Below are 14,189 nucleotides of genomic sequence, written 5' to 3'. Positions count from 1 at the left end.
TTTTTTTTTGCTTACTATTTTTTTTTTTTTGAATTTGATGTTTTCATTTTCTCAGCACGATCCGATGACGATGGTCGTGCCGTCCATCAACTCGGAGGCCGAGCAGCTGTTGTCGTCACTGCGCAACAAGAAAAGCAACAACAACAACAACAACAACAAGGCCAAGAAGGCGCAGCAAAAGCCTGCATCGACCGGCGATCGTGCTGGGTCTGCTGCTGCTGCTGCTGCTGAGAGCGATGTTGATGCGGATGATGCTGATGGCTTTGAAACCATCACGCACGCGGATGCGGACGGCGACGACAGCGACATGGATGAGGACGCTCCCGATGAAGCCCACGGCAGCGTCGAGCTGTTTCCCCCGCAGTCGACAAGCGCGTCGGCTCACTTTACCGCTCACCAGGTCAGTGTGCCTTTGATCTCAAAAATTGAATGCGAATGGCGAAAGTCATTCAAAACCGACCCTTCTTCTTCTCTCCCCTTCCCATAGTTTGCCTATCATCTGGCGAGTGCTGCGGGCATCTACGAGCCGCTGAAGGCGTATCTGAGGTCGTCGTCCCAGATGATGATCAAGCTGTGCTCTCGCGAGATTGTTCGCTCCCCCATTTCGTAAGCGCGCCCTCGCGTTGCTCCCCTCGTCCCTTTTCGATCAAAACCCTCACTACATTTTCGATCAATCGCACTTGCACCTCGCCTTTCACATAGGGACGCTGAGCTCATCGAAACTATCAAGACTTCCTCAAGTCGGGCTTCGACACAGCTTCTGCACCACTGCATTGAGTTTCGTCGCGTGTCTGTGCTGGACGCTGTCATTGACAGCGTGTTGAAACGACACCCGAACGTGGCTGCCGCAGTTCTGCACGGATGCAGGTACACATCACCATCTCTCCATCTCCCGTTGCATTGTTTGAGCTGGTCGACGAACAACAACAAAACTTTTGGCTCTCACTTGACTTTGTATCTCTCTTTTTGAAACACTTAGCCATGAGGTGGTCAAGAGGATCCTGGCGCACGAGCTGATCAAGTGCAACCCTCACTTGAACAAAGTCTATCTTCACCGGTACGGTTGATGAGTGTGTCGCCTGCAAGATCTTGTACAGCCACATGCGTCTATTGACTGCAACTCAACCACTTGACTGTATTGTTTTGTTTGTCCTCCTCTTTTTTTTTTTTTTTTTTTTTTTTTTTTTTTTTTTTTTTTTTTTTTTTTTTTTGCTGCAATCAAAGGTTCCCTCCCCGAGTTCTGGGCTCGCTTCTCCGCGAACAGTTTACGAGAGAGGCGGACATTTTCAAGCACGCAAGCATGTGGTCGAACATTGCTCAAGCCCGATATTTCTTCGAACGACAAGAGGCAAACCGCCTGGTCGACTTTCGGCTGCTGACTGCGTCCCCGGCAGCCATACCCGATCTGCTGCAACTTGTTCTGGATTTTCCGACATGGTCGCGACTCGGCGATGGCGATGCAGCTGTTTCTTACAAACACTGGCCTCGCGAAGTCTCGATCGAGTGGTTTGTCCGGCGCAAGGAGACTCGCGAGCGAACGGTGCAGTTCCTCTTCGACACCATCATGTGCACAAGCGAAAGCAAGCTGGTCTTTTCGATGCACATGACGCGTGGACTGTTGAAAGCTCTGGGAGCCGCCAACGTTGCACGCCTTCTTCAGACCGTCACCGAGGCCATCACACCCCGAATGGTCAAGGGAAGCTTTTCCACACTCGGCCCGTTTTTCAGCTCGTTCATCACTTACACCCCTGCGCTCGAACTCCCAGAATTGGTCTCAACCTTCCAACGCATGATCCAGCGGATTGCGCCGAGCCGCGAGCTTTTGCCTCAGCTGGTATCAAGCCAACACGATTCCCGTCAAGATGACCTCGTCTTGTTCGAGTACACTCAGGCGTTTCAGTACATTATCTCCGAGCTCTTCCGTACTGCGCTGATGAATGTGCAGGAATCGATTTCCATCAAGGTTACTCGCACTCCTGGAGGCACTTGCCCGATTTCCAAAGACCCAGCTCACTCATCTGCATCCCTCTTTTCCGTGACTGACGTCGCTCCTTTGGTTGACGTCGCGAAAACGGTCATCACTTCCTGGTGGCCGTCCATTTTCGTCCTTCCAAACCCGCTGGATTTGATTGCAGATGTTTCATACAGCAACGAGCTTTTCCAGCAGCTGCAAGCTCGCACCGCTATCTTCTCGGGCTCCCTCCACGCCCTCTCGTTTGATTTGGTGTCCATCATCCTCGACTCGATTGCCCCGTTCCTCAACCCAAAGTATTTGGTTGATTTTGTTGCAATCAAGGGCGATTCCACACGCCAAAACGAAATGCAAAACGTCAGCCGCACTCTTGTCCAGCTGCTCACGTCGGTTATGCTTCCCGTTACAAAACTTCTCGAAGCGCACGTCAAGGTGGCTGTCAGCGACGTTGCCCGTGCTCGCGTGCTGGCACGGCGTGTCCAGCAGCTGTTCCTCCCTCTCTTTGCTCGCATTCCTCTCCTGCACGCCTTCGAGTTTGAGCGCATCTTTTTGGAGCTGCTTGCTGGAGACGATCGCGTGGTGGAGGACTTTGTCGCTCGCCACACAGACTTGACTTCATGGCTCGAGCTGTTTGTCCGTCAAGCGGCGTCCTTCCGTACACTCCTCATGCTGCTGCCCGTCAAGGCCCGAGCTTCCATTACGGGGCCGCTCCTTTCGCAGACGGATTTGCACGTCGGTTTGTCGTCCACCCAGCTGGAAACGCTTCGAACTTTCAGCGATGTGTCGCAGCCAGCAGTACGCAACCTCATGCTCAAGGAGGCCAATGCCCCCGATGCCGCTGCTCGCTTGACAGCCATGACGCGGTATATTACGGCCGTATCCAATCTGAGCGACCCCGATGCATCGCTTCGCATGATCAACTCGCTGTTGCCCATGATTAAAAACGAACCGGCGGCAAGTCGCGGCGAAATCTTAAAGCTCCTGTTCAACCCTCCCAACTCTGACGGCCTGTCCCAGCTCCTGGTCACCTCATGGCATGCAGAGCTCGTGAAAGCCACCATCGACCTGCTCAAGGTCACTCTCGCCGACCCCGCGCCAGACAGCAAGGTCGTCGAGCTGTTCAGCACCACCAGTGCCAGTATGGCCGAAGAATCTCTCAACGTTCTTCGCGCAGCTGCCGTTGGCCGGAACTCACAGTCTCAGTCCGGCTCGATCGCGGCCAATCCTCAAGCAGTGCTCAGCGCGGCTGCTGAAATCCAGTGGCTCGTTCACTGCAGCCGGAAGGGCGCATCCGCGACCGCGGCGAAAGAGTTTATTCTTTCGTTGAAACCACCCGGATCCCGCTACTCTCGACGCGTCAAGTACACTCTTGCTTTGCCGGCGTTAACGGCCAGTCAAGAGGGTGTGGCTCTCAATGCCGCCGTGACTGCCCTTCTGAATGCTTACAAGCATGTTCTTCCCGACCAGTCGCTCGAGATCATCTTGCGCTCTGCCAAGCGCACGCGCAAGCTACTTGACTATGCAGGCGCCGTGTGGCCATCTGTGCCATCGCTTGTCACCGCCGTGAACGCGCTGCTCACCCGTTTACAGGCCATCTCTCGCCCGAACGCAGAGCATTTTGGGCTGTTTTCAGTCGTCGATGGCAACGCGGAAGGCCGTGATATTTTCGAATCCGTGTTTCTCCACCTTCTCAACAAGTACCGGACGGACAACACCAAGTCAAAGCATGTCCCGGCTTACAATGCTCGTTTTCGGCAGCGAGTCAGGGATCAACGCAGGCCCGCTGGCATCAAGCTTGCTTGGTACGATGTGGACGTGCTCAACAAAGCAGTCGACTATTTGCTCCAATCCGATGCGATTTCCACGTCCAAAATTTGGGCCAAGATTGCCTTCCGCGAGGCCATCCTGAGCCGAGATCGCGCCGAACGGTACCGCCGCAAGGAGGAGCTTGTCCTGCGCCTCTTGAGCCAGTCTCCATCCGCAATTTACCTCAACCTAGTCTCTCGCTTCTTGCTGCGCTACCGCCAAGATTTGCTGACGCCATTCATTGCCAAGCCGCAAGTGTTTTGTGGTCCCTTCTTTGTCGAAACGGAAATTCGCCGACTCTTCCCAGCGCTTCCCTCCCCGCCTCCTTCCAACTCGCCCGTCGAGTTCAACCGCTACATGCAACGGATTACCAGCCAGCGCTATCGCCGTACTTGCCTTCGCCGCTTTGTACAGTCTCAACGTATTTCACACGCTTCTGTGGAGGAGCAGCAAGAGTACGAGACGGCGTGGTCTGCGGCAGCGGCAGCGGCAGGGACGAATGTGGGCAACCGCAAGTCGAGCAAGGTCGGCAAAAGCGATGGCAAGGATGCTGATGATGACGACGACGACTACGAAACCGAAGACGATGAAGACGACAACGATGACGAGGATGACAACGACGACAACGACGACGACGACGACGACGACAACGACGACGACAACGACGACGACGACGACGACCAGCCCGATCAAACTGGCGTCTTCCGCTTGACGGCAGCGTATGGACTGCACCGGTTGACAGTTGCCCAAAGTCAAACGCTTGGAATGCAGTACCGTCAGGTCGTACTCGACGAGGCATTGCCAGCATCCATTCGTGTTCGTGCGGCGATTCGTTATACGATTCTGCCGAGTACGTCGTATGCTGACGTGACTGAATTCCTGAACGAGCACGCCGCGCCTCTGGGGCCCGAAAGCAGGGATACGACTCTGGAAGCCCAAGACGCATCCAGTGTCACTGCTACCAGCGCAGCGGCCTTTACTTACCCTCGTCTCGCGATTGCTATCGTGCACAAATTGCTGCATGGCCTTAGTCACACGGACGAACGGTTTGCTGCTCTCGAGTTCTTCCTGTCGCCTCGCTTCCTGGCTTCGGACGAAGCGCGTGTTGTCTTCCCAGCCATTCTTCGGATTGTACCGCTGCTTCCGTCCGCGAAAGTCCGGGGCTTGCTCCAGTTGTTGCTGATGGGTCGCCGCCGGCAGCTTCTCAAAGTGACAGTCCACAAGCAGCTGATTCGTCTATTCGCCCGGTTTGCTACAGACTGGAATGCCAGGTTCCTCGTGCGCGAGTTTGGGCGCGAACAGCTGCACCGTGATGTCAGATTTGCCGTGCTCGAGACTGCCCTGCGCCTCCTTGCCAAGCGCTCGCCGTCCGACCCTGCACCGGGGGTGGCCCAGCTGTGGAGCATGCTCGAGGCACTCGATCTGAAGAGTGAACTTCCGCGTGGTTTGCTCGTACTCCTTTCCCACAGCCCGGAAAATATTGGCAAGGAGCGCTTTCACGTGGGCCAGTGGAAAGAATTTACCACGGACAACCCCAAGACACTCGAGCTGGCCAGCGAGTTTAAGCGCATGTCTCTGGTCTGCTTGCCTCGAGCCCTGCGAGTCAGATACTTTGAAAATGTGGTGCTCCGTGTGCTCGCCCAAACTATTGATCCAGACGCGCCACAGGCCCAACACGAGATGGCCATTATCGCGCTTCGTGTTCTCGACCTGTGGTGCTTCCACGAATTGCACGTGACTTCCAATGTGTTTGTCAACGACGCCAATGCCGACCCCAAACCCGTGACCATTGAGGCGTCTGTCTTTGGCAACAACAACAACAACAACAACAGTGCCAATCCCATGTCTGCCGAGCACATTACTGCGTTGCGCCAACGGGCGGCCGCAGCTCACCGACTGCTCAATCTGCTGACCACGCGTGCAGTCCGGCTCCTGTCGGTGGAGTTTTGCACCGTCACCAACCAAGAGCAGGCCAAGCTTCGTTTCAGCATCATTTCAACAATCGTGGCCGTGTTGCTGCGTTTAGTGTTTCAGCAAGCCCGGGGCTACAATTCTCAACCGTCTGTGACGTGCATTCCGGCCCGCACCGCATTGACAGTGATCCTCGAACACGTTGTTGACAGTCTGCTACAAACTCGCCTGACGCTTGGGTTCAAGGCTATGCTGAACAAGATTCTGGACCAGTACACTTCGAGCCAATTCTTTGTCTCCCGACTTGATGAAACCGGCTGGCAGCCTATTCTCGCGAGGTGAGTGATTCTGCTTGGGGTTGGGGGCGCGGGGGATCATGTCCATCTCTCTCGTTGTGGCGATCGGATCGGCAAGTTGAAGCGCCGTTTTGACTGACACGAGCATTACTGTTGTGTTTTTGTGTGTTGTTGCTCTGTTTTCTTTTTCTGGTGTGTGGGTGTTTTGGTGTTGACTCGCAATCGTTGCAGACTTGGCAAGAAACTCGACAGCCAAATGCTTGAAGCTGAGTGCACGACTCTGCTTGCTGTGCAATTTGTCAATACGGGCGAGGCACTGCCATTCACTTCCACCAAAGTACTCGGGGTGGTCGAACGCGTGCTTTTGCAATGCAATGACTACATCGAGGAGGATTTGTCGACCACATCGGCAGCCAGAGTTAATGGTGACGACACACGAGTGCAAAAGGCATTGCCCCTTCTCAGTCGGTACGTCACGCTGGTCGCTTGTCACCTTCGGGGTTCGCCGTGCAGGTACGGTTTTGACGCGTTGGCCGATGCCGACCTGTCGCTGTTTGAAACGTTCATTGGCGAGCTTTTCAGCAAAGTTCCTGCGCCCACCGAGGAGAATTGGGCGCAAACGGACGCTTGGCATCGAGTCCTGTGCGGCGTGTTGACGCTTGCTCCAGTAGCAGTGGCGGTCGGTCGACAACCCTCACTGGCTGAGCCCCTGGTTGCATCTTTGATGTCGTACATCGAGCTGAGCCACGTCAAGTTTGGCCCGCCGCGAGCGTGCTGCTTTGACGCTGTGAAGGCACTTTTGCTGTTTGCACAGTTCCCTACATGCAATGTGGAGGCCGACCTCACAGCGCACTCTGCAGCAATGACGGGAGGCCCGAAGATTGCGCTGGCGACTCTTACGCCAAGCGCGGCTTTGATTGCTTCCGCGGTGCTATCCCGTGTTCACGCCTGGCTTGCTCAGCCCCGCACGGTTGATTGGTTGTCCGATTCACCAGCAATGGTAGTTGCTGATTTCGCATGGCTAGGGGCAACCGTTTTCACAACGCTCTTGGATGGCACGGTCAACAAACTATCTGCGGTCGTCGTGTCATTGCTTATCCTGGCGCAGGGGCTGCCGACAGCCAACCGTCTTGCTGCACGTCTGCTGAAAATTTCACACGTCTATCCAAGCTTGTCCCTTTCTGCGGGAAAGGCCGTGGCCGCTGTTGTGGGAAGCGTCAATGCGCTGAGTGCAACAGAATCCACTGCTCTCTTTCACACGGCTACAGCGCAGTTGCTGCAAGACATGGTCGAAGACCGGTCCGTGCCAACGACGGGCGTCATGTCGACCCTTGTGACATTGCTGGACGGCGGCTGGGTGCCTCCGACCACAAATCAGCGGTTTGGTCTCCAACCGCAACCAGTCGTTGCGAGCAACCTGCTGGGCTTGCTCCACCTCCAATATCCTGCCGTGGCTCGGCTGTTCTGGAAGCGACTGGTCGAGTTTTGTGCGGCTCGCAACAACATGGCTCGAAATGCTATTGTTACGTTCGTCGCCGAAGGCCTGTTCCGGGCCGGCTCGCCTGTTCCTCCATCGCGTGAGCTGATCTCGATTCTGCTTAATCTGTTTGAAGCGCTGGCCACCAACACCTTCCTGTCCACCGAGGAGCTGGAGCAGTTGGAAGGAGGATCGAGGTTTCTCGGTCTGGCTTCAAAAGAATTGGCCCTCGGCCTTTACGGCTGTACCGCCGTGTTGAAGTCCATCTTTACTCTTCAAGACCCGCTGCTCGGTCGGCAGGTATGTTCGAGTTCGAGGTGTGCTGGCATCGGTTTACTTGGCTCACTCATGAAAATTGAGTGTGTTGATTGTTTGATTGTTTGGTTTTTTTTTTAACTTTGGGGCGGATGGTAGATTTGGATTCCCTCTGTGGAGCAGGTGTTGGTTGCGTTGACCAACGATGCCAACCCGAGTATTACCAGCCGCGCTACTGCGATTTACACGAGGCATTGTCGCGAGCAAACCATCTAGTTTGAATCGGCGTGTGTGTGTGTGTGTGTGTGTGTGTGTGTGTGTGTGTGTGTGTGTGTGTGTGTGTGTGTGTGTGTGTGTGTGTGCGCGTGTGTGTGAACGCGATTTGTGTTTGTCAAAGAACAAAGCTTTGATTCTGCCTGAAGGTGCAACACCAGCAGTGGCAGTCACAAGCAAAAGCCCACGCATGCGTTTGGGCGCCTTCGTCGTTAGTCGCCACGGGTTCAAGACGAGCTGCCGTACCGAACACGGAGAAGCGCGTGGTTGCACCGAGCCGCACTACAGGAGAAGGAATTATGTCAGCTTCCAAATGCGTCCAGTCTCGGTTCAGTCTATTGTCGTTTTGTTTGCGATGACGCGAAAGTCCAAATTACAAGCGAGTCAACCTTCAGCGGCCGCACAGTCAAAGACGGTGACACGCACCTCGTCTTCCTTGGATACTCGGGTGAACGCAACGAATAAAAAATCCAGGCTCGCAGTACGGTGGCACGGGTTGTTGGGTGTGCTTGCTTCATTTAGATTGTCTTGGCGTCTCGGCAGTTCCCGCCTCTTTCTTTTGTGTTTTGGCTGTTTTCCCTTTTCATCATCATCCGACTATGCCTGTTGCGCCTGCGCGGCTTTGTGGCTATGCACATATGAGTTTTCACTGCAGTCTTGTTATGCTTCGCGAACGAGTGACGATGCCTGTGTACCGCAAGTTCTAACTCTACCAATTGTTGTTCAACAGACTGAGCAAGATGTTGACAACGCAACCAACAGCGATTCCCGGCAGTGGAATTCCATGCCAAGTGCTCAGGATCCCGTGCCGGTCTTGTCGCAAGCCGAAGCGAAGGCCACGAAAATTGCCTCAACCCCGATGGACACCTCCAATGCCAGCTCTGTGAGTGGAAGATGTACAGTTTCTGTTGTGAAGGTTGAAGCTGACGATGGGTGTTCAAGCAGGGTGCTGGTCAAGCGAGCCACAGCAGCCAGGCTGCACCCGTGCAAGTCAGTGTTCAAAGACGCGTGGTTTCTGAGATGGATTGGTGGTATGCACCTCAGACTGACAAGTGCATGTTTTGTCCACAGGTCCCTGCTCACCTCACAGCTGAGGAGCAACAGCAGTACCGTGAATTGAAACACCCGCTTCTTCAAGCGCCATTCAGTAAGCGTCGTTTGACGAGATTGGTGCAAGCTGTTTCGACTCAACTCGAATGACTGCGACAGACCACGAGTGGAAGATTCCCAGCCTCTGTAGGCTTCTGCTCAAGGAATTATCGAGTCAGAAAGCTGCCAGCAAAGAAGTCCAGGCACTCAGCAAAGTGCTTGGCGAGTTCAAAGACACCACAGCGCTGGTGTTGTGGCCGTCGCTCGTCTCTCTGTTGAAGGATTTTCAAGGACAACGGGAAGCACTTCGGTTGATTGGCTGGGCCGACCAGTGGCTCAAAGAGCAAGGTGAGAGCCGTGTATGAGTCTGAGTGAGTGAGTGAGTGAGTCAAGGCGTGAGTGAGTGAGTGAGTGAGTGAGTGAGTGAGTGAGTGGGCGAGTGTGTGAGAGTGTGTGAGTGTGAGTGAGTGTGTGTGCGCTCATGAACGCATGCTGGAACAACAGGAGAGCTGAAAAGCACGCCAGCCATGATCCGCGATTCGCTCCGTGGCCTGATCACACCGGAGCGAAAGCAACCAAAAAACGTACGTTTCTAGTCAAGCTAGATGACCGAATTGTGACGTTTGTCTAATGTTGTTGCTCTGCAGGACAGCTACACACGACTGACGGAAACCTCCTCCTCCATCGAGGCGCTGCTGAAGAAACGTATGATGAAGACACTCGCAAACGACACCGATCCACTTGAGCATCGGTCGTTTCTTGCTGCCACAATCCCTGGTACTGGGAACTCGGGTCTGTGCGACGCGTTTGTGCATCAAATTGCCCCGGAAGCTCATCGTTACAGAGAAAACGATCCGTTGTGCTTATCCGTCTCTTTCGACGGTCCTTCCGGTTTCGACTCTGCAAACGACTGGACAGTTCTCAAGCAAGCCAATCCGGAGCACGCTCTGTCGACTCGCCTGCTGGCTGCCTACTTTGAAATTCCCCCGAGGTTTTTTCAGGACAACTTTGAACAAACTGGCAGCTTCCAGGTCGCTGCTACGCTCCAGTTCATCCAAGAGTTTGAGTACTCGGCTCGTAACGACAGTCAGCAGCCCACGAGTCATGATCAACTGCCGTGGCTTGCCATCGCTGTTGACGGAATTCAACAGTTGCTTGGCTGTTCGAGCTGGCACAACGCTCAACGTCAACGTCGGCTGCTGGACAAGACTCTCGCGTCACTCAAGGCTGCCGTTAAGCGCCCCGCAGCGCGACTCTTTGTGCTTTACGCTGGCACTTTGTCCGATGACCTCACCACTGGCCTGATTGAGTCGCTCCACTCTCAAACCTCTGCTTCAAGCAAATACAACGTGGATGAGGAGGAGGTGCCTGAATCCCAGCGCGTGGATGCAAACCTCGAGGGCCAGTTGCATCCTTCCGGTGGCATACCATGCCACATTGAGAAGGTTCTTGGTGTGATGGCAAGTGGCGCGGCGGCTACACTCTGTCTGAATGCCCGCAAGTTTATCGAACTCGTGCACTTCTGTGCGTTCGACGCGTTCTCGATCAATCCTTCAAGTCTGGATGCCCGAACTCGCTCTTGGATTAACACAGGATGTGCCTTCGTCGGTCAGTTGGCTGGTTGTCACACTTCAAGATGCTGGATTTGACTGATTGTTGTGTTGACTCCTTCGGTCTTGTTGATGACAAACCACAGCGTGCGAGAAAGACAGCAGAGGGTCGTTGCAGTTCAATTTGCACGACAAGATAAAACTTGGTGAGAATTTGGGGAATTGCTTCTGTGACATGAGAAACGACAAGTTGACGCGCTCGTTGAGTGTTTGCAGATCTGCGTTCGGGTGAGGTCTCACCGACATGTGACTCGCTCGAACAAACTGTGCGCTCGGCCTACCGCCTTGTCGATGGACTTCAGCGCTGGCTGGACCGTCACTTCTCGTATTATTATCATACTGCAGTTGCGTGGGAGCATACTGTGGGCATCCTTTTCAGCTTGCGATTGATTGTACTTGTCGCCAAAGCACTGCTGGATCATGCTGACGCTTCGAAGCAGCTTGACAGTTCAAAGCTTGGCGTTGCAACGAAGCTTGGTGCTTCAAAACAGGCAGACGCTTCAACGCTTGGTGTTTCGAAGCAGCTTGACGCTTCAAAACAGCTTGACGCATCAGACCAGACCGGTGCACCACAGCTGCCGGCTCACATGGACGTACCACTGAGTCGGCTGCTACCTGGCGTCAAGTTTGGTGCGGGATGCGAGGATCTCCAACTGCGATTGACACTGAGCGATTGGAGAAAAGACATGAAGTGCATGACAAAGATCAACAATGCTGAATGTTCACTCGCGACTCACATTGAGCCGGCTATTGACTGTTACATGCATGCTCAAGTCGTCGAGAAGGTAAGTTGCCAAACCCTACCGCCCTTTTGTGGTTTCGGTCCTTACTCACGGTTGTTGGCATAATGTTGATTGCAGACCAGCGGCAAAGTGCGTCCGGCAGTCATTGGACTGCAAGTAAAGCATCACAAGTCTCGTCTCACCACCCAAGACGAGATTGAGAGGCTGGAAACAAATGCTCGGAAGGAACTCGCCAAGGAATATGTCATGGAAGAAGGCACTGTGATTCTTGTCGGAGTCATGTTGACGTCTCGAGTGACGATTGCAAATCCGCCGCCGCTTTCGTGGGTGATGCACCGCGGCGACCTGGAGCAATTCGCTCAAGGCTTCCAGATGACAGTTCCTTGAAACCGCTCCTTGCACTGCAAGATTGCATGTCATTATCGCTCACCACACTTCTGCCGCCCTCGTAAAACGTGAAAAAGCGTGATTAGAGAGATGCTTGTTCAACAGTAAAACAACATGAATGTGGAATGCTGTTGACACTGTCAATTTGTACTGTGTGCACAAAAAGCACAAAAATTCAACTCGAGTCACGCAAAGAATCAACCAAATCAAGCAAGCTCCACTTTAGTATTCAGAACAGCCACCATTCTCGTCAATCACGTCTTGGATGCAGTGTGGTATCGAGGAAATGGGATCTCGGCAGACTTTCTCTTGCAATGGTACAGCTTGAGAACCAAGACCACTCCTGGCGGTCAAACTTTGTTATGTGAGGAAAATGATGAGCGGGATTGCGCCGCTGCTGATGATTGCATCGAGTTTTAGATTGGCTCTTCTCTCCGACTGCAAACTCATCTCCTTCCATTGGCTTTTGGACGATCTTAACCGAAGTTTCAATCATGCTTTCTTATACTGGCTTTGTTTGCTTTGAGATGTGATTGGTTGCTGGTCCGCCGGGACACAAAACACCAATGCACGTCCACTTTTCGACTAAAGTTGCTCACCAACCATGACCATGAACGCCGAGCACGGACCTAGAACGAGCCAATACACACCAGGATTGGGTCGCTTTGAGGTTGTTCGGCAGTCTTTGTTTTTTGCTGTTTTAATTTACCACACTTCGAATGATGCTGACGTATGCGAATATGAATCAGACACAGCGCGAGCTGTATGACGAAGTCACAAATGAGCCCAACTATGTCATGTAAGAAGTTGAGTTTACTGCAATGCATGTGGCAAGGAGTGCACTGACGAAGTGGAGGAACAGTCTGTCTGGCAGAAAGCTCGGCGACGCTGAAGCACTGGCAATTGCTGAGGCACTCAAAGTGAAAACGACAGTGACCATGATCAGGTAAGTTGTTTGTGCTTGTGATCCAGCACAGCATTCAGAGTGCTCAACGATGGATGATGGTACGAACAGTCTGCTCCACAATGAGATTGGCGAAGTTGGAGCGCGCGCGATTGCTGAGACACTCAAAGTGAACACCAGGCTGACTTTTCTCAAGTAAGGCATCTCGGTCATACGGCAATACAGGAGTGGGGGACTATTCAACAAAAGGCACTAAGAGTGGAGCGGATGGGCAGTCTCGGCTGTAATCACATTGGCGATGCCGGCGCTCAAGCGATTGCTGAGGCACTCAAAGTGAACACAACGCTGACTACGCTCTTGTAAGTCATCTCACTTTGACTGATGCATGAGAGTGGATGATTCAGCACAAGCAATTGTGAGTATTGACTGCTGGAGGATGGACAGTCTGGGCTGGAGTCAGATTGGTGATGCCGGAGCTCAGGCGATTGCCGAGGCGCTCAAAGTGAACGCAACGCTGACTGAGCTCTTGTAAGACACTGCCACTAAAGCGCGCGTGGGTGACTACAGGAGAGAGACAGCAAGAGTGGCTCACTGATGGGACGGGACGGACAGTCTGTGGCACAATGAAATAGGCGATGCCGCAGTTCCATCGATTGTCGAGGCGCTCAAAGTGAACAAGACACTGAAGACGCTTGAGTAAGAATTGATTGCGGAAAATGCTCGGACGGTCACGAGACTCATGCTATGAATCATCCGACAACAGCCTGGACGGGAACTTCTTGTCCCGAGGTGCAGTCGATGCACTGACACAAACGGGCAATAAAGGCACTACCTGTAAGCACATGAGGTAAGACTCTGAGTATTCGCACGAAGAAAAATGCACAACACAACGGTTAGATGCATTGGCTGAAACTATTGTTGAACAGAGTCCAACCCAAGAAAGAGCCGTCGCCCGCCACGTCGGCGCTGAATGCCGCTCCCGCCGCCGCAAGCATTGTGCCTCAGAGTCCCGTCACTCTTGCAACTGTAAATCAGCGATTGCACTCCGAGTTGGCTGCCAAAGATCAAGAGCTCGCTGACGAACGGCAGAAGCTCGCGATGAAGGAGCAGGAGATCGCAGTGAAGGAGCTGGAGCACGCAGCCGCAAAGCTGGAGCTCGCTGACGAAAGACAACTACGCGCTGCAAAAGAGCAGGAGCTACAAAAGCTTCTGCTCGGAGTTGAAGACAGAGAAGATTGGATCGATGTAAAGTCGCCAGCGGACGATGAAGAAGCAAATGTTTGAATAAAATGAAAACGTTAAAGAACTATGGGAGCATCGTGACACTGCGTGACAAGGAACGCAAGATGCATGGAGAATGCGCAAACAGGAAAACAGCGTAGAAGCAAACGAACAAGGGAAGTTAAGCGTTCCTGGGGGAAACCAGTCGTTCTAGCTGCGCTTAGACAACCAACGGAACAAACAAA

At 53.4% G+C, this 14,189-nt stretch overlaps 1 protein-coding gene across 1 annotated transcript; it reads left to right on the top strand.

Moving 5' to 3' along the window:
* Nucleotides 1-64: 64 nt before the first annotated feature.
* Nucleotides 65-11,819, top strand: CAOG_08703 (hypothetical protein; the record flags this gene model as incomplete). The annotated part of the gene is made up of 15 exons (XM_011272021.1): nucleotides 65-400; nucleotides 488-606; nucleotides 703-867; nucleotides 980-1,057; nucleotides 1,225-6,027; nucleotides 6,217-7,762; nucleotides 8,721-8,873; nucleotides 8,936-8,980; nucleotides 9,062-9,137; nucleotides 9,200-9,427; nucleotides 9,584-9,663; nucleotides 9,727-10,687; nucleotides 10,776-10,835; nucleotides 10,906-11,474; nucleotides 11,550-11,819. The coding sequence occupies 15 exons, from the start codon at nucleotides 65-67 to the stop codon at nucleotides 11,817-11,819; spliced, it is 9,489 nt and encodes a 3,162-aa protein (XP_011270323.1).
* Nucleotides 11,820-14,189: the final 2,370 nt, after the last annotated feature.

This window comes from Capsaspora owczarzaki (genome assembly GCF_000151315.2).
Source record: "Capsaspora owczarzaki ATCC 30864 unplaced genomic scaffold supercont2.5, whole genome shotgun sequence".
Lineage (NCBI taxonomy): Eukaryota > Filasterea > Ministeriida > Capsasporidae > Capsaspora > Capsaspora owczarzaki.
Note: the sequence above shows the minus strand (reverse complement) of the source record. Positions and strands in the feature narration are given on the sequence as shown.